Consider the following 20,506-nt stretch of genomic DNA (forward strand, 5'->3'; position numbering starts at 1 on the left):
TTGACTTAATCCGATCAAAGCCTTCAGAGGGCAGGAAAACTCAAGCTCCAAAAAACCTCCCCCACAGACTGCTGGACTTAATCCCATCAAAGCCTCCAGAGGGCAGGGAAGCTCAAGCTCCAACACCCCTCCCCTACAGACTGCACTGATTTACTAACAAAACTCCAAGGGTAAAGGTGGAAAGAAAAGCCCAAAACCAGAGAGAGAGAGAGAGAGAGAGAGAGAGAGAGAGAGAGAGAGGAGCAAGAGCTCAGGAAACTGCAGGGAGTAAAGAAGGGGTAAATATGAGCAAACAACAGAAAAATAAAAAAGAAATTACAATTGACAGCTTCTATACAGGCAATGAACAAAGAGCAAATGGAACAGAGAACGATGAGAGAACAACAAGCAAAAAAAACCTGGAAAACCCAGTGAACTGAATACAGGCTCTGTAAGACAATTCAAAACACAATTAAGAGAGGCTGAAGACAACTGGGAAAAGAACTTAAAAACTAAGATAAGTCATCTAGAAATAGAGGCACTTGAATTAAAACAAGAAAATAGTGTCTTGAAAACCAAAATCAACCAGCTTGAAAATGAGGAAAAGGAGATGAAAGATGAGTCAAAGACGAAGAAAGATGAGGCAAAGAGGATGAAAGATAACCTCCAAAGAAAATCAGACCAGAAGGAGAAGGATGACCAAAAAGCCAGGGATGAAATCCAGTCTTTAAGAACCAGAATACAACAACTATAATCAAGTGACTTCACAAGTCAGCAGGACACTACAAAACAAAACCAAAAGACTAAAAAATTGAGGAAAATATGAAGCACCTCATTCACAAAACAGAAGATTTAGAAAATCGTTCCAGGAGAGACAATTTAAGAATCATTAGTCTACCAGAAGACCATGAAAAAAGAAAAAGCCTGGACATCATACTACAGGAAATTATCCAAGAAAACTGCCCCAATATTCTAGAACAAGAGGGAAAAGTGAATATTGAAAGAAACCACAGATAACCTCCTGTACTTAATCCCCAACTGACAATGCCCAAGAATGTTATAGTCAAATTCAAGAACTATTAGACCAAGGAAAAAATATTACAATCTGCTAAGAAGAAGTCATTCAGATACTATGAAACCACAGTGAAGATAACACAGGATCTGGCTGCATCTACACTGAAGGACCAAAAGGCATGGAATATGATATTTCTGAAAGCAAGGGAACTAGGTCTACAACCAAGAATCAACTACCCAGCAAAACTGATTATATTCTTACAGGGGAAAGAATGGCCATTTAACAAAATTAAATGATTCCATGCATTTTTAAAGAAAAGACCAGACCTGAAGAGAAAATTTGATGCCCAAGTACAGAACTCAAGAGAATCACCAAAAGGTAATTAAAAAGATAGAAAAAAGAAAAACAAAACAAACAAACAAAAAAGAAACAAAACCTTTTTTAAGAGACCCAATAAGTTAAAATGATATGTATCTCTATAAGAAAAGAGGTCATTGGCAAGTTTTAAAAATTGCTATTATCACCTGGGCAGTTAGAAGAATTACACAGTGGAGTGTATACATGCATATACATGTATCCAACTAGAGCTAAAAACAGAGATTAATACAAAAAGAAATGAGAAAAGAAATAAAAGGGGGTAAATTTATACTTCACAAAGAAGCTCATGGCAGGAGGAAGGAGAACATCAATACACTGGAAGGGTAAAGAGGTTGGAGATAGGAAATACTCAACTCTAATGTGTATTGAAATTGACTCAAAGAGGGAAGAACAATCCAATCCATTGGGGCAGAGAATTGATTTGTGCCCTATAAGGAAGTAGAAGGGTAACAAACAAACTGGTGGAGAGGGAAGCAGTAGAAGAGAGGATGAAGGTGGGGGGTAGTTTAAAAAGACTGTAAAGAAAATAAGGCGGGGAATAAGATGGGAGATGGTAGAAAGGGAAGTAAAATAAGGGTGGGAATTAGGGGGACTGATTAAAAACAAAACATTGGTGTAGAAGGAAATAGTGAAAGAAGAAAAGGAAGAACTAGGAGTAGAAATAAAAATGCTGGGAAATGCACAGCTAGTAATCATAACTCTGAATGTGAATGGAATGAATGCACCAATAAAATGCAAGCAAATAGTAGAGTGGATTAGAATCCAAAACTCTACCATATGCTGTCTACAAGAAACACACATGAGGAAGGTAGGCACACATAGGGTAAAAGTAAGAGGATGGAGCCAAATCTATTGGGCATCAACTGATAAAAAGAAGGCAGGAGTCACAATCATGATATGTGACAAAACCAAAGCAAAAATACATCTAGTTAAAAGAGATAGAGAAGGTAATTACATCCTGATAAAAGGCAGTATAGACCAGCGGTTCTCAACCTGTGGGTCGTGACCCCAGGGAGTGTCAAACGATTTCTGATGACTTTTGCCGCTGAGAAATTGAACTACTTTACAGCAAGATCTCAGAAACAATGGGGACCCTGCTGCCCGCACATTGCACTAATATTAGTTACCTATCAGCAGCCCTCCCCCTATGAGGGGCAATGGATTTACCCTGTTGCCTGGAGACTGGACTCTGAGACCCAGAGAGAGCACCCAGACCCTGGCTCTGGAGGGGTTAAGAACGAGTCCTGAAGTGGATAACTCCTGGAGCAGATAACAGAGCTGAGAAACCCCAGCAAAGTGAAGCCTCAGCTCAAGCTGGAGGGAGATGACAAGAAGAAGGCAGCGTCTGCAGACCCCCTCCCCAGACAGGTCTTACCTCCCGCCCCAGCGCTCAGGCTGCCTCCTGCTGGATTAATATTTCTCAACATATAATTAAATATTGTTTTGTGATTAATCACTATGTTTAAATTATGTTTGATTTGTAGCAATGAGAATACATAATGCATATCAGGTATTTACATTCCGAATCATAACTGTAGCAAAATTACAGTTCTGAAGTAGCCACCAAAATAATTTTTTGGTTTGGGGTCACCGCAACATGAGGAACTGTATTGCAGGGTCACGGCATTAGAAAGGTTGAGAACCACTGGTATAGACAATGAGGCAATATCTGTACTCAACATGTATGCACCAAATTGCATAGCATCCAAATTTCTAAAGGAGAAACTAGTGGAGCTCAAGGATAAAATATATAGAAAAACTATACTAGTGGAGACCTGAACCTTCCTCTATCAGAACTAGATAAATCAAACCAACAAATAAATAAGAAAGTGGTAAGAGAAGTGAATGAAATATTAGAAAATGAGATAGTCGATATGTGAAGAAAACAAAATAGGGACAAAAAGGAATACACGTTCTTTTCAGTAGCACATGGTACATTGGGGCATAAAAACATTGCAAACAAGTGCAAAAGAGCCAAAATAATAAATGCAACCTTCTCAGGTCACAATGCAATGAAAATAATAATTAGACAGGGTACATAGAGAGGCAAATCAAAAATTAATTGGAAATAAAACAATACAATTCTCCAAAATCGATTAGTTAAAGAACAAATCATAGAAATAATCAATACGTTCATTGAAGAAAATAACAATGATGAAACATCCTTTCAAAATCTATGGGATGCAGCCAAAGCAATACTCAGGGGGAAATTCATATCTTTGAAGTCATATAGTAACAAATTAAGGAGGGCAGAGGTCAATGAATTGGGCATGCAAATTAAAAAACTAGAAAGTGAACAAATTAAAAATCCTCAGATGAAGACTAAATTAGAGATCCTAAAAATCAAAGGAGAAATTAACAAAATTGAAAGTCAAAGAGCTATTGATTTAATAAATAAGACTAGAAGCTAGTACATTGAAAAAAACAAATAAAATAGACAAAGTACTGGTAAGTCTAATTAAAAAAAGGAAAGAAGAAAACCAAATTGATAGTATCCAAGATGAAAAGGAGACCTCACCTCTAATGAAGAGGAAATTAAGGCAATCATTAAAAATTATTATGCCCAATTATATGGCAAGAAATATGGCAATCTAGGTGATATGGATGAATATTTGCAAAAATATAAATTGCCTAGACTAACAGAGGAAGAAATAAGACTACCTAAACAACCCCATATCAGAAAAAGAAATTGAACAAGCCATCAAAGAACTCCCTAAGAAAAAATCTCCAGGTCCAGATGGATTCACAAATGAATTCTATCAAACATTCAAAGAACAACTAATCCCAATATTATACAAACTATTTGTCAGAATAAGCCAAGAAGGAGTTCTACCAAATTCATTTTATGACACAAATATGGTACTGATCCCAAAGACAGGCATGTAAAAAACAGAGAAAGAAAACTATAGACCAATCTCCTTAATGAATATAGATGCAAAAATCTTAAATAGGATACTAGCAAAAAGACTCCAGCAAGTCATCACAAGGGTTATTCACGATGACCAGGTAGGATTCCTACCAGGAATGCAAGGATGGTTCAATATTAGGAAAACCATCCACATAATTGACCATATTAACAAGCAAACCGACAAAAATCACATGATTATCTCAATTGATGCAGAAAAAGCCTTTGACAAAATACAACTCTCATTCCTATTGAAAATACTAGAAAGCATAGGAATAGAAGGGCCTTTCCTAAAAATAATAAACAGTATATATCTAAAACCATCAGCAAACATCATCTGCAATGGGGATAAACTAGAAGCCTTCCCAATAAGATCAGGAGTGAAACAAGGATGCCCATTATCACCTCTATTATTTAACATTGTACTAGAATCACTAGCTATAGCAATTATAGAAGAAAAAGAAATTGAAGGTATTAAAATAGGCAATGAGGAGACCAAACTATCACTCTTTGCAGATGATATGATGGTTGTAAAGATAATTTTAGGGTTGTGACTTAAAATATAGAGTTAATTCGTCGCCGGGGAAAATTCAAAATAAAATACCCAAGTCAGTCTGGAAAGTTATGGTAATTTAATTAATATAGAGGGAAGGATTTAAGGAGAAGGAGGGAAGAGGATATAGGATTTCTCCTGCCTGGCCTGTGCCAGGGGGAGTTTAAAATTCCCGCCTCTAGGACTCTGAAGAAGATTAGAGGCTTCCAAGGGGATAAAGTTGGAAAAGTAAAGGAGAAAACTCAGTCAGAAACTCACCACCAAACTGGACAAATAGCTTGTAGCTACGCTAAGATGCCGGAAGGCTCAGCACGCTGTTCTCAGCTAACTCTCCACCACCAATAAGGGAAAGAGAGTGTTCTGAGAGACAAAAAATCCCAAATATATAGACCTTTCACCCTTGTGTCTCCTCCTCTAAATTTTCACATCTACCAATCACATCAAAGGCTTTCTCCAGGACTGCCCATACTTGTAGTTCTCATCTTCTTTGATTATATCTTTTGAGTTACTTAACACTTCTTTGTAAAATTCACTTTTGTTAGTTACTTGACCTTTTTGTGATTAATTTAATCTCTATAGTTACTTAACATCTCTTTGTATTAAGATACTTGAATGTTTTCTGATTAATTTAACCTTTATAGTTACTTAACACCTTTTTGTATTAAGACCTAAAAATAGACTTAGCTTAAAGTTCTAGCTTCACTATAAGGTACCTTCATTGTTCAATCAGGAGATTACAACTTTATCTTCCCCTAAAGTTCATATAAGTAGGGTGGAGTAATTTTAAAGTTCACGTGATTATTTAAAGAACTCCAGAAAATCCACCAAAAAGCTAGTCGAAATAATCAACAACTTTAGCAAAATAGCAGGATACAAAATAAACCCACATAAGTCATCAGCATTTCTATATATCTCCAACACATGGCAGCAGCAAGAATTAGATAGCGAAATTCCATTTAAAATCACCCTAGACAATATAAAATACTTAGGAATCTATTTGCTAAGAAAAACACAGGAACTATATGAACAAAACTACAAAACACTTTCCACACAATTAAAACTAAATCTAAACAATTGGAAAAACATTAACTGCTCATGGGTAGGATGAGGAAACATAATAAAAATGACCATCCTACCCAAAATTATTTACTTATTTAGTTCCAATCCCATTGAACTACCAAATAACTTTTTCACTGAATTAGAAAAAAGCCATAACAAAGTTCATTTGGAAGAACAAAAGATCAAGGATATCCAGGGAAACAATGAAAAAAAAAAGCAAAGGAAGGTGACCTTGCAGTCCCAGATCTCAAACTATACTATAAAGCAGTTGTTAGCAAAAAAATATAGTACTGGCTAAGAAACAGAAAGGAGGACCAGTGGAATAGACTTGTGGTAAGTGACCTCAGCAAGATAGTCTATGACAAGTCCAAAGATCCAAGCTTTTGGGACCAAAACACACTGTTAGATAAAAAACTGCTGGGAAAATTGGAAGACAGTATGGGAGAGATTAGGTTTGGATCAACATCTCACAACCTACACCAAGATAAACTCATAATGGGTGAATAACTTGAATATAAAGAAGGCAACTATAAGCAAATTAGGTGAACACAGAATAGTATACATGTCAGATCTTTGGGAAAGGAAAGACTTTAAAATCAAGCAAGAGCTAGAAAAAAATCACAAAATGTGAAATCAATAATTTTGATTATATCAAATTAAAAAGGGTTTGTAGAATCAAAACCAAATGCAACCAAAATTAGAAAGGAAGCAACAAATTGGCAAACAATATTCATGACAAAAACCTCTGGACAAAAGTCTAATTACTCAAATTTATAAAGAACTAAACCAATTGTACAAAAAATCAAGCCATTTTCCAATTGATAAATGGGCAAGGGACATGAATAGGCAATTTTCAGTTAAAGAAATCAAAACTATTAATAAGCACATGAAAAAGTGCTCTAAATCTCTTATAATCAGAGAGATGCAAATCAAAACAACTCTGAGGTATCACCTCACACCTAGCAGATTGGCTACCATGATAGCAACGGAAAATAATGAATGCTGGATGGGATGTGGCAAAGTTGAGACAATGCATTGCTGGCAGAGTTGCAAATTGATCCAACCATTCTGGAGGGCAATTTGGAATTATGTCCAAAGGGTGCTAAAAGACTGTCTGCCCTTTGATCCAGCCATAGCACTGCTGGGTTTGTACCCCAAAGAGGTAATAAGGAAAAAAAAAACATGTACAAGAATATTCATAGCTGCTCTTCTTTGTGGTGGCAAAAAATTGGAAAATGAGGGGATACCCTTCAATTGGGGAATGGCTGGACAATTGTGGTATATGTTGGTGATGGAATACTATTGTACTAAAAGGAATAATAAAGTGGAGGAATTCCATGGGAGCTGGAACAACCTCCAGGAAGTGATGCAGAGCAAAACGAGCAGAACCAGGAGAATATTGTATAATCGAATGTAATGGACTTCTCCATTAGTGGCAATGCAGTGATCCTGAACAACTTGGAGGGATCTATGAGAAAAAAACATTATCCACATTCAGAGGAAAAACTGTGGGAGTAGAAACACAGAAGAAAAACAACTGCTTGAGGGTAGAGGGGACATGGCTGGGGATGTAAACTCTAAATGAACATCCTAATGCAAACACAAACAACATGGAAATAGGTTCTGATCAAGGACACAAGTAATACCCAATGAAATTGTGTGTCGGCTGCGGGAAGGGTGGAAGGAGGGAAGGGAGGGAAATAATGTGATTCTTATAACCAAGGAATAATGTTCTAAAGTGACTAAATAAATTAATTTTAAAAAATCAAAAGATTGTTTTGGGGTCCAAAAGAGATACAAATTAATTTTAACTCTCCACATATGTGTGGTCTGTAAAGCAGAAGTTAATCACTGTATATTAATATAGGATGAACTGTTGTTTCATTTAACTGTTCGAAAGTAACAGTGTTAGGGGCAGCTAGGTAATTGAGTGGATCTAGAGCCAGGTCCAGAGATAGGACATCATGGGTTCAATTCTGGCCTCAGACACTTCCTAGTTGTGTGACCCTGAGCAAGTCACTTAACCCTCCCATTGCCTATCCCTTACCTCTCTTCTGCCTTGGAACCAACACTTAGTTTTGATTCTAAGACAGAGGGTGGGGGCTTAGGGCTTAAAAAAAGTAAGTGTTGATTCTATGATTTTTCTCATTTTTGAATTTGAGAATATCTACTCTAAAAGCTACACTGGCTATACTGAACACTTCTTTCAGTGTATTCCAACCTACTTTATAATTCAGATTTGCCATCATCATTGGGCTTCTAGTTTTTTTTTTACCTTTAACAGGTCAATAAGTTCATTTGGGATAAGGGGTAGGATAGTAATTGTTCTTGAGTCAGTTAGCCCCATAATGATACCACCAACTATAGATGTTAACTTTTATCTAGCCCTCTGAGCCCCTTTATTATCAAGATTTTCTTTGACTTCCAGAGGTATTACACTCAGACCCTGCTCAGTCAAAACTTCACTGGCTTTTTTTCATGCTTTCTTCCATCCTGAATTCCACATTTTAAAGAAAAACAACTTTGAAAGCATGTGACCTCTTATTAAAACAATGACTAACTGTTCCAGAGGACTGAAGATAAAGCATTCTATCCACCCTCTCACATAAAGGTGACAGATTCAAGATTCAGAATGAGACATACTATATCAGATCTAGCTAAATAAGAATTTGATTTGCTGGACTATAAAAGGATTATAGCAATGATTCAGTTTTTCCTTTTTGTTTTAATTGGGAGGGGATAAGGTAGGAAAAGAAAGAAAATAAGTGCTTATTAACTGAATGGAATTTAATTTAGTTTTATGTTTATTTTTTTTTAAGTGAGAATAAATGCTAGAGTGTCCAGAATAACTTTTCCAAGCTTGGTGGCTTCAACCTGGGTTACTACAGCAGAAGGGTCATACATAGGAGAGATTTAAAGAATAACCAAATGTTAAATTGTAAGGAATCTCGGAAACTATCTACCCAGGTTAGGGAAAGAAGTGAACACCAGAAGCTTGAGGAAAATTAATATTGGATTGTGAAATCACTTTTTCTCTTAGTCTTCCTTCAGGGTCAAGATGAAACAATCTGATTCTAAACTGAGGCTATTCCCAGTTTCTCCCCCCAGGTTTTCAAAATAGGATGGTATCCTTTGTCTTTTTTAAGGATAAAAGAATTAAGGGCAAGGCAGGGCAGGGCAGGGCAGACATGATGAACCCTTATTAAGAGAAATCAGTAAGCTCTAGCAACCATGTAGGACTCCCATGTAGCTGAATGTAATGGCATTTTCTGGGTTAAGCAAAGACATTTTCCTCTTGTGATAAAGTAATGAGAGAAGAGTTAAGGACTCTAAGTTCACCTCCTCTGAGGGTATTTACCTATCAGAAATATCTTGGATATCAAGAGGAGAGAATGATTGGTAAGCTTGAAAGTGATATAAATCCACACCAGAAGAAAGGTCTTTTTTCTGCCTGATTATGGAGATAGTCAACTGGCCAGGTTAGGATGTCTTGACCAGTCAATTGATAAATACTTTTAAAATTAAGAAATACTACCTCTGGAGAATTTCAATCACTACAGGCTTCAATAATCATAGCTAGCCTTTATACAAAGCTTAATATCTTACCATCATACATCTCATTTGGGCCTCATCACAGTCCAATGAGGGAAGTATTATAAGCATTTTGATACACATGTCACAAAAGAGGAAGCTGAGCTCTAGATTTTAAATGACTAGCCCATGATAACACATAGCTAATAAGAATCAAAGGTAGGATTTGAATCTAGGTCTCTCTTAACTCAAAGTCAAATAGTCACTCAATACCACTGCATTGCTATCACTTCTGCTTTAAAGGAAAAACATTGGAGGAGCCAAAACATTTTAAATCTATATCATGTAAGTAGTATTTGAGCACCAGACAAATTAGTAAATTTCTGATGTTGACATATTTTGACCTGCAATTTCTTTGGTATAGGGCAGTGATGGTGAACTTTTTAGAGGGACAGGTGATATGGGAAATGTCCTCAGGCATGTGTGGATAGGAGGAGGGGAGCAGTGTGATCCTGTGGCCCTCTAGCTTTCTAGTAAGGAACTCTGGCAAACTCTGTGCTGGGATGACAGTGCATGTACCCACAGAGAGGGTTCTGAGTGCCTCCTCTGCATGTGTGCCATAGGTTTACTACCATGGGTATAGGGTGAAAAAGACTCTACCAATCCAAATGGGTACCTTTTCTGCAACTTTTAATCTTAGAAAGCTAGAGGTATCAAAAACCATGTGTTACACAACTTTCTGTTTTCTTCTCCTTCTCCACAAGTGCCTGAGGATATTTCTCACATCACCCACCTCTCTGTCCAATAGCCCAATTGGAGCACTTCCTTCCTCTCATGTCTGGGGACAAGGGATGGTGAGGCTTATATGTGGTGTGAGGGTTGCAGTTTGGGCACCTGGTTTCTAAAAAGTTTGCTATCACTTTTTTGGGGGCTTTAGCCCAAACCAAATTAAACTATAATTGGGAGATAATAAAAATAAATAAAAGTACAAAAACATAAATAATGTTATTTTGAGGTTTTCTAAGTTATTATGTAGCTATAGGGATCCTCATATAAAGTTAAGAGGCTCTTGTTTCTATCTGAATTTGAAACTTAGTTTGGTTTAGAAAGTTGAGAGATTAAGTGACTTAATCAGGGTCACACAGCCTGTAGGTGTCAGAAGTAGAGGTCTTCCTGGTGGCAAGGATAGTTTTTATTTTTAAGATTTTCTTGTAAAGATATTTTATTTTACCAATTACATGTAATAGCAATTTTCTACACAAATTTTCTGACATTATATGATCCAGATCATTTTATCTCCTTTCCTTCCCTCCCCCTTCCTAGAGATGGCAAACAATTTGATCTGGGTTATATATTTATCATCATGCAAAGCATATTTCCATATAGTTCATTTTTGCAAGAGAATAATCATGTAAAAACAAAACCCCCAAATAAAAACCCTAACAAACTAAAGTAAAAAATCATATACTTTGATCTGCATTCTGACTCACAGTTCATTCTCTAAAGGTGGATAGCATTCTTTGTCATAAGTCCTTTGGAATTGAAGGATAGCTCTTTATCATAATACCATGCTATACATGGTATACATATATAATAAATATAACATATACTTAATATAAAATATACTTATATATGCTATTTATACAGTGCTTTAAGATGTGCAAAATTCTTTTATGTATATATATATATATATACATACATATATATATATATATATTTTAGGTCCTCTCAACAGCCTTGTGAGGTAAATATTATTACTCTACCTATTTTTCAAGACAAGAAAACAAAGGCTAATAGAGTTTAAGTGACTTGCCTAGTCTCATAGTTTGAAAGTAGTATTTAAGGCAGAATAATAAGTTAACATTTATAAAGCATTTTAGGGCTTGCAAAGTGCTTTACATTTGTTATCTCATGTAATCCTCAAGTCAAGTAATATTATTTTTCCCCACTACACAGATGGAGAAACTGAGGCTGAGAGAGGTGATGTGACATGCCATGGGGCAAACAGGTAGTGCCTGGTGCAGGATTGGAACTCAGGTCTTTCTGACTTCAAGTCCAGTACTATAGCCACTATACTATGCTATACAGTAAGTTTGGGAAGAAGCAGGAAGCTTAAGACAACCAAGATTGCTCACTGTCTAGACTGGCTGTTTTGCATCTCTCTAAGCTTCTAATGGAAATATCCATTGTGTCTTCAGTACTTGAAGGATTTGTGATTTTTAATTGGGTTGGACTTTCCCTGCACCCACAAGCACTACACATTCCCTGGGACTGGTGGTCTTGGTGAGTCACTATTGCCAAAAAATTTACCCTCCATGACCAACCTGGTAACAAATATTTGCACTCAACTAATCCAGGTACTCAAAGTCTTCATGGGTAAATAGTATTTCCAGAGTATGTGCTCTGCTCAGTTTTTCTGCAACTTATTTTTTTGCCTCACCAATACTTTTTTCCTTTTCTTGACCTATTCTTTCCTCAGTGTGGGAAGTAGGCTCTTGATGGGGAGAGAAGATAGGCTTGGAAGTCTGAGGATAAAATAATTAGAGAGGAGAATGGGAAGGGCAGGAAGAGTCTCTTGAAGTGAAATCCTTAACTCCTCTGAGTGGTCTAACTAAGGACAAACTATGCAACGTGTCCTTAGTTGTCTGAAATGAACTTGTCTGCCAGGAGAAAAGAATAACAATTCACAAAACCCACTTTGTCTAACTTCCTTTGTAATTTGAAGACTAGGATAGATGAGTCCCTATGGATCATCTATGTGGAAAGTCAGAGCAGCAATTTACTGCTTTTTGGTGACCACAGCAATGGCCAGGAAGGGTTCTGGGTAAGGGAGGATGGAGAAAGTTTTCTAAATATTAATAGGCAAACTTTGCTGAGTTGAACCACAGTTTGTCAAATGTGCAGCCTTTCCAGCCACCTTAGTGTTAATTTCCTAAATTTCTGAACAGTTTTTTATTACTACCAGACTGGGAAAAATTGAGGTGAGTGGAATAATTGTGCTAGGTATTGGGAATACAAAGATAAGAAAGAAAACTATTTCTGCACTCAAGTTGCTTGTGTTCTCCCCGTGAGAATATAAATGGATATACAGATAAGTACAAAACATATACAAAGTAATTTCACCAAAAAATTACTCCATTCTTAAAGAGAAGCCTTGAAGAGAGAAAAAAAACACCTACTTCCTTAAACCACTTTTCTCCTATAAATAAACGAGGTTTTAATGGAAACCAGGAGGAGACAAGAAAATTGCCTTACCACACAATTTTTTTACTGACACAAACACCAGGGGCAAGAAAATATGTTCAAGATCAAAGGATTCCTTAATACATAATTTTATAGAACCACAGGATTTATATCCTCAGAGATCACCTAGTCTGGACTTTTCATTTTACAAATTAGGAAAGTGAAACCCAGTTTTAAGTGATTTATCCAAAGGTGCATAGGTATTAAACAGCAGAGCTGAGATCTGAACCAAGTCCTTAGAATCCAAAGCCTCTTGAGTCTCTTCTAGTAACTAACAAAGTTTCCAGATATTTCAATAGTAACCAATAGGGAGTTCCAGGAAAGTTCCACTCCATTGCATCGTCCAGGTGTAGAACTAACTAACCCCTGGTTTTTTGAACCCTAAAGGTGCTGATCCGAATGAGTAGCGGAAGATCATTAAGGGGCACTCCTCCCTCGTCATTGTAGCAATGCCATTACTACGCCAAGATTTCTCAATTTCCCTCATCAGAATCCCAAGGCTCATAGCACATCATCCTTCCACGTAGACAAACAGACATTAGACGACCCTTCCCCCCACTTCCCCAGTGGAGTAGGCAGGCAGACATACATATAGATGGGCAAGCGGGCAAGCAGACATACACAGAGATAAGGCAACGGGGCAAACGGGCAGACACACTCAACTGTACCATCTGTAGCTTTTGATCATCTTTCCAGTTTCAGAGGCCCGAGCTCCCTCTCCAGCTCTGCCAAAATAGAGCCCCGGTCAACCCACCGCAGCTGGGGCCAGTCTCCATCTACTCCCTAGCCCCCTGCGATTCCAACTCGCCTCTACTTCCCAACTCCCTGAGCCCGCAGTCCTCCCACGGGAAGGGATGGGGCAGACTGGATGGGACGAGACGGGCTCACCAGGTCCACCACCTCCCTGGGACGGAGCTGCGACTTCTGCTTTCCTTTGGGGTTATCCATGCAGCCCAAAGGCGCGGGCCAAAGCAGCAGCAACAGGAGCTGCAGGAGACAGAGGTGCAGCCGGGAAGAAGCAGAGGCAGCAGCCCGGTCGGAGGAGCGCATGGTCACGCCGAGTGAGCGGCTGAACTCTGGCGGGCTAGGAAGAAGGGGTGGCAGTCTGCTGAATTGGTCAGTGTCTAGCCCCTGCGCGCTCAGCAGCCGCTAATACTCCGGCTGCATCAATGCGCCTTTCACACACGCGCCCTCCCAGTGGACACCAGGAATTTCCATCCTGTGAGAGGCTCTGAGCCCGCCGCCCGCCCACCCCCTCGCTGTTCCCCCCTTCCTTCCCTGGCTCCCCCCAACCCTCACAGCCTGGACGCGGGGCGGGCCTAGACTTCTGGAGACCCCGCCCCTTTGGCTCCCACCCGGTAGCCCCTTTCTGCTGCTAGAAAGCAGACAGACCCTCTCGGGAAGAGGGGAGGGCCAGGGAAGACTGTGGAGGGGATAGGTGAAACTTATGCAGAGGGTCAGACAGCGCAGCAAAGGAAGTCAAGGAACGCAGACTTCGTCCTGGAAAGGACTTTAGAGGGCTGCTCTTCTCACTCTCACTTTACAGATAAAGCATTGAGGCCTTCCTTAAGAAGTTCAATAACTTGCTCAAACTTAACACATGTATTAAGTAGCAAATTTAAACCCACGTTTTCTGGTTCCAAATCCAGTGCTCTTCCTCCTGTACCCCAGCAAGCCAGCCACCAGGGGCTGGTAAAGGGGCTGGAATTCGGGGATAAAAAGTTTGCACAGATGATGTCCTCAGGCAGGAGAAGTAGCTGAAGACGTAAGGAATACTTACCTCAGATAATATTGTAACGGACCCTCTATTAAATCTCCCATTTGGTCTCCAGGATCTCCATCAGAGAGAGGAGGAGGGGAGACAAAGACTAAGAGATACAGAGAGACAAACAGTTGGGGGGGGGGGGGTTGATGTGGAGAATGTTCATCAGAGCCATGAGATATCTTAGGACCCACAAGTATTTAAGAAGGAATGAGAACAGGGCAGCTAGATGGCTCAGTGGATAGAGAGCCAGGCCTGGGAGACCCACAGCCCTGGGCTCAAATGTGTCCTCAGACTTTCTTTAGCTGTGTGACCCTGGGCTAATCCTTTAACTTCAATTGCCTCGTTAAAAAAAAAAAAGAGGAAAATAAATAAAGAATGAATCTGAATTAAAAATCCAAATCAGACAATATAAGTAAAATACTTTGTAAATCCTTAAGCAAAATATTAATGCTAATTGTGATGATGTTGATAATGATAAAAAAAAAAAACCTGGAGCAGGGCTACATAAGCAGTATACTATCTAAGCAGATAACATTCTGGAATTAACTGTGTGACCCTGGACAAATCATTGAACGCTTCTCAGCCTCAGTTGCCTCGTCTGTAAAACTGAGATAGTACTAGCACCTAGCTCCCAGGGTTCTTGTGAGGATTTGTAAGACTCTAAGGCTTACAAGACTCATCCACAGGGTCGGCCAGTCATGTGACATCCTGTTTGGGGTAACGAAAAATGAAGAGTAACAAAAGAAGAGATGGACACTATATGAAAAGAGAGAAATAGTGCCAATTTTATTTGCTTCACACAGAACTTTTATAGGCAAAGACTACTTAGACAAAACCCACAGGAATTTATGATTCTTCATTCCAGAAACCCTAACCTTGGTCCAGGGATAGGCAGGTGTTCAAAGGTTAACCCACATCCTTCGTTTACTACAAATACAAACAAGGGGAAGAGGGGCAGGCAAGGGGATAGGCACCCACCTAATCGCAATTTGCCTTTCATAAATGTTATCCTGCATCCTTCATGTTTACTGTTCCATCCTTGGTCCCAGGATGGGTGAAGGTCAATCCTCATCTTTGTCTGAAGCAAAGACAAGCAAGTCCACAACTTTATCTTAAGCAAATACAAATAAAGAAAAGAGGAGGTAATCCTCGACTACAAGGATTGAATGAAAAAGTATAGGCAAAGTGGTTTGTAAGCCCTAAAGTTCCACATAAATGCTTGCTGTTATTATTCTTAGCTTCTCTCTCTGAATGGAGTTACTTATTTGCCCATCAATCCTTAGGCAGTAATGTCAGTCACTTGTAGACATTATTCCTGGATCTGAGTAGACCTCATCCAGAATCATTGAACACCAACACTGGAAAAAATGAACCTTATGTCTAAATCATTGTACAATAAAGGCCCATGAAGTTGACTTGTCCAAGTGCATGCTGCTAGTCTGGGCAAAGCCTAGGTCTGCTGACCTTCCAGGCCAGTGTCTTTTCAAGCACACTATACTATGAGGTAACCATGAAATAAGTTTTGCCTGGACCAGGATGAACAATAAACACTCTCCATCCTCAAAGGTAATGTAAATTGAATTTAATTCTAGCTATATACTATGGCAGCTCTATGGTATAGTAGATAGTGTACTTGTCTTGGAATACAAAAGACATGAGTTCAAATTTGGCCTTGATGATTGACTAGGCAAGTCCCTTATTCATTGTTTCCATCAGTTTCCTACTCTGTAAAATTGAGATGATAATAATAGCTCTTACTCTCTAGGGTTGTTATGAGGATCAAGTGAGATAATATTTGTGAAACACTTTGCAATCTGAAGGTACTATATAAATACTAGCTATTATTATATGAAATTTTACATGCAAGAAATCGAGTGAAAAGCACTATAGGGAGAAAATCCCCCAAGAATGGAGACACAGAGACAATGCAAGTAAGCAAAGGATCACAGTTTATTTACTAGCGCGCTAGGTGGGGCTGCCCCAAAGAAGGAGGCACCCTGGCTTGACTAGGGGAACACCTTTTATAGTATAGGGAGCTAGAATGAAATGTTGAACAATAGGATGTCATGATTTGGCAGTTGCAGCTAGCTGAGGGGTTCACAATACACAGAATGTCTGGGCAAGAGTTTACTCCTGGCCCCCAGAGGGAGGTTGTTCTGACCTCCTTCATTCTCCACTTCGTCTACTGTACATGAGGAATCTTCCTCATGTGACCATATCCTCATAAGGGGATTCAGTGGGAGTCAGAGTTTGATATTGGTGGTGAAGGACCATAGCTGTACAGTATTAATGTGATCTTTGACAAAGGCTACTAGGCTACTATGTGATTAAGAATGCATGGAACTAGCCCTGGATGATCAGCATAAAAGCAAAGAATCTTACTCTAGAAGTCACGAGGATGCAAGGGAGCAGAAAAATTTCCCTATCAATAGTCTGCCCAAGTTTCTGGGGGCACAATGCCCATGTCATCTCCCCCCTCTCCAGATATTTAGGGGAAAGGGGGAGATGGTCTCAGTATTCTGTAACTTCTTCAGAGCTGAGAATGGTTGTAGAGCTGTCCCTACCTATTGTTAGGAGAGAGGTTTTGACTGTAGGCAGGGCTTCAGGCTGGAATGGTTGCCGAGGTTACAGTGGCATCTGGGTGACTCTCATGAGTGCTTTTACCCTAGAAGCAACTAGAAAAGTGACAAGGTTACAAATGCAAGGCCCACATATCCCACAGGAGAGTAGCCAAAACTTGAACAGGGAGGGAAAGGCTATGGACACAGAGTCTTTAGGGGGGTGTCCTTTATGAATGCCTGGGTCCTAGGTAGTTGGGGACCTGCTTGGAGATCTGAAGGATGTCCAGCAAATGCTTCCCACAATTGGCAGATGGGTCACAAGGGGGAGAGTCAGCCCTTAATATAGAAGTGTAGAAACCAGGACTGTGGCAAAGACTAGAACACAGGACTGTGGCAAAAACTAGAACACCAGATAGAAACAGAGAAGCCAATAGACTTCATCTTCAGAAATCATCTTCTGACAGGAATAGATCCCTTTAGGAAAATGGATTCCTGAGTTGTCTGCAAAGTTGGTATGTGATGTTTCTGTTAAAGAATATCTTTTTGCAAAGTACGCATTAGCTATAAACAACTATAAACACTTGAGTAATGATATTTTTCATATGTATTTCTTTACCCCAAATTCTGGGGGAAATTCGAGAAAGCTTTGAGCTATATTTCCAAGCTCAAGATCCAAACTTCAACTGTGGTAAATTAAGGCTACAAATACAAGCCATCTATTAATAAACTTCACCTACTTCTCAAAGTATGTTCCCTAACAATTTAAGAGTTTTCAATTATTAACCTGATAGGTTGTTTGAGGAAATGGAAACTTTAATTTTACAATTTGCCTTATGTGCTGATTATGGGAATTTGCTACAAAGAAAAAAGCTGATAGGGAAAATATTTCCTCATGTCCCAAGGGACACATAGTGAGGGCTTCATGTACAGGCCAAAGCTATCACTGGCTCATGACATCATTGTATCACTCAAGGACTAACAGCCTAGATGGTCAGAAAAGGTCTATTCCCAGGTGAGCCCAGAATATGCCTCTGTAACCATCCCAGGACATTCTCTGTCCTTTGTGTACTTTGTCACCATTAGATCCCAGAAGCCTTCTTTTTCCTTAAAAGATAAGTCTCACCCATTACAGCTCAGAGAAATTCACTTACCAGCAGTCCAGAAACAAATCTCCATACCTTCAAACAAGCCTTTTATATCCCTACAAGGCTGATCACTCAATTATTCTTATGTATTTTGGCAATAATTTACATATCACACTTTAGTCACAAAAACCTGAAATAAAGAACATGAGTGCTGAATTGAGTAGCTCCATAGTAATATAAATCAGAGCTGTATCATCTCTTAGACCTAGGTCATCTGAAAGACTAAGACAAGATCAATCAATTCAGGGTAACTGTACAGAGAAATTATAGAATCATAAGTGATTTTCCCACACAACATACATTAATTTTAGAAATTATCCCTAGGTCAGGGATCCAATTATAATAATATAACATCTATCTGCTCTCTTTCACCTCCCTACTCATCTTTAAATTTTATCACACAGTAGTTGTCAACTCTGTGAGGTCCCTATTTCAGTCCCTAAGTATCAGTGTGGAACAATCATAAGCACTTCTTTCTCCTTCCTGTGTGCAAGGAAGGTGTTAATAGCTTGTGATATGCATTTCTTTCTCCTCCCTATGTGCAAGGAAGGGGTTAATAGCTTGTAAGCAATTTATCCCAAGGCTGCTTGTCTCAATTTAGGTTTTAACCTTGTCCCATCCTTCTTTAACAAGTGAGCTTAACTTACCACAATTTAAAATTTTGAATGTATCAAACCCCCTTCATAATAATTTACTCTCAGTGGATTATAGTTTGAACTCCACAACTTCCAAATAACTTTGATTAAGTCCTTTAGCAATCTTTCAGTGTGTAACCAAACTGAAGTTCCTCTCAAACCTCTGTCTAAAGTAGAATAGAACCTCCAGTTTAGTTTTCTTTTAGCTCAAAACATTACCACATACCTGATTAAATTCCATCAACATTATTCCAATTTATAATCTGTTGTATCTATTTCACACCAGAATTCATAGTATCAACTAGTAACTCTATCCATTACTCTTATTTCTTCTGGCTTCTCCTCTACCATTATTGTAAGTAGAGGAAATGTACTGTACTGAATTGTATTTAATCCTCATGACAAGCCCTTCTTGATTTCAGGGTTGGTCAAATTTGTCTTGTTAAAGACATACAGTTTGCATATCATATGCCCTTAACCTTTTTAGGTGGAAAACTTAATTCTCTCTATAGTACAAATGCACACATAATTTGTATCTGAATACATGTTCATCTCTAGATCACAAATTCCTTCCTATACATTGTGCATATTTTTTACAACAATTCATATAACCTTAGTCAAAGACAACACTGTTTAGAAATTCCCTCTTTTGCAAGATACCAAATTCTTAGTACTTGTATTATTAAATCCCATGCACAGATTAACCACTTTAAGAACTTCTTGTGTGTCATCTGATTTCTTGTTGCTAGTTCTGACAACACATACATTAAAATAACATCCGATTTTTAAAATCCCAAGTTTAAATTTTAGAATAAGTTCTTTTCGACTTTTACATCTATAAAGTAGCCAGTACAATTTCTGCCCTTATAGAATAAAACATTCCCTCTCTGTGTCAGGCTGGCTATCAATCACATTTAAACAATTCTCAAATTCACTGAAACCATTATGCATTGCAAGATCTAACAAAACAAACTTCTAACCATGAGTTTTGTTGTGCTCACAAAAATCTGGCTAACATTTCACATTTAACTGACAGTTACAGTTACCACAATACATGAAATTACATTTGAACCATATCAAAATCATTAGCAATCCTCCCAAGTTGTATGCATCAACCCTTAGAATTAATCTTTTAACTGTGGTCTGTTCAGAATCAACCCTCCTCCTCCCTGCAGCAGAGAAGGGAGGCAGATCTGATCAGTGAACTGATAGCTTCCAGGTAGCCTGTTTTCCCTATCATCTCTGCCTGGATTTCTTGGAGGGCCCTGGACTTAAAATCCAAAGAGTAAGAGGCTTCTACCCATATTATGCCCTCTTTCTTATAAGATATGTCTAATTGCCAGCTGGTGTTAGAATTTAGGCTATCAACAACACTACCACCAACAGTCACACTAAGCTGGTGTAAGTGTTCTAGTATTCCACTCATGGAGGATTCCTGGCCAATGCACCAAATGTAGGGTTCGAGAAAATCCCCCAAGAATGGAGACACAGAGACAATGCAAGTAAACAAAGAATCACAGTTTATTTACTAGTGCACTAGGCGCTAGGGCTGCCCCAAAGAAGGAGGCACCCTGGCTTGACTAGGGGAACACCTTTTATAGTATAGGGAGCTAGAATGAAATGTTGAACAATAGGATGTCGTGATTTGGCAGTTGCAGCTAGCTGAGGGGTTCACAATACAGAGAGTGTCTGCTTAGCTGTTGGAATGGTTATGCTGACTTGGGCAAGAGTTTACTT

General features: G+C 38.7%; 1 protein-coding gene across 1 annotated transcript in view; it reads right to left on the reverse strand.

The window, feature by feature from the left end:
* Window positions 1-13,893, reverse strand: part of CTHRC1 (collagen triple helix repeat containing 1) — a 33,881-nt gene extending 19,988 nt beyond the window's left edge. Inside the window, exon 1 of the mRNA XM_001380347.5 lies at window positions 13,552-13,893. Within this exon, the coding sequence (XP_001380384.2) occupies window positions 13,552-13,713 (162 nt within the window). The 5' untranslated portion in view covers window positions 13,714-13,893. The remainder of the gene's footprint in view (window positions 1-13,551) is intronic.
* Window positions 13,894-20,506: the final 6,613 nt, after the last annotated feature.

The sequence above is a fragment of the Monodelphis domestica genome, chromosome 3, assembly GCF_027887165.1.
Source record: "Monodelphis domestica isolate mMonDom1 chromosome 3, mMonDom1.pri, whole genome shotgun sequence".
Lineage (NCBI taxonomy): Eukaryota > Metazoa > Chordata > Mammalia > Didelphimorphia > Didelphidae > Monodelphis > Monodelphis domestica.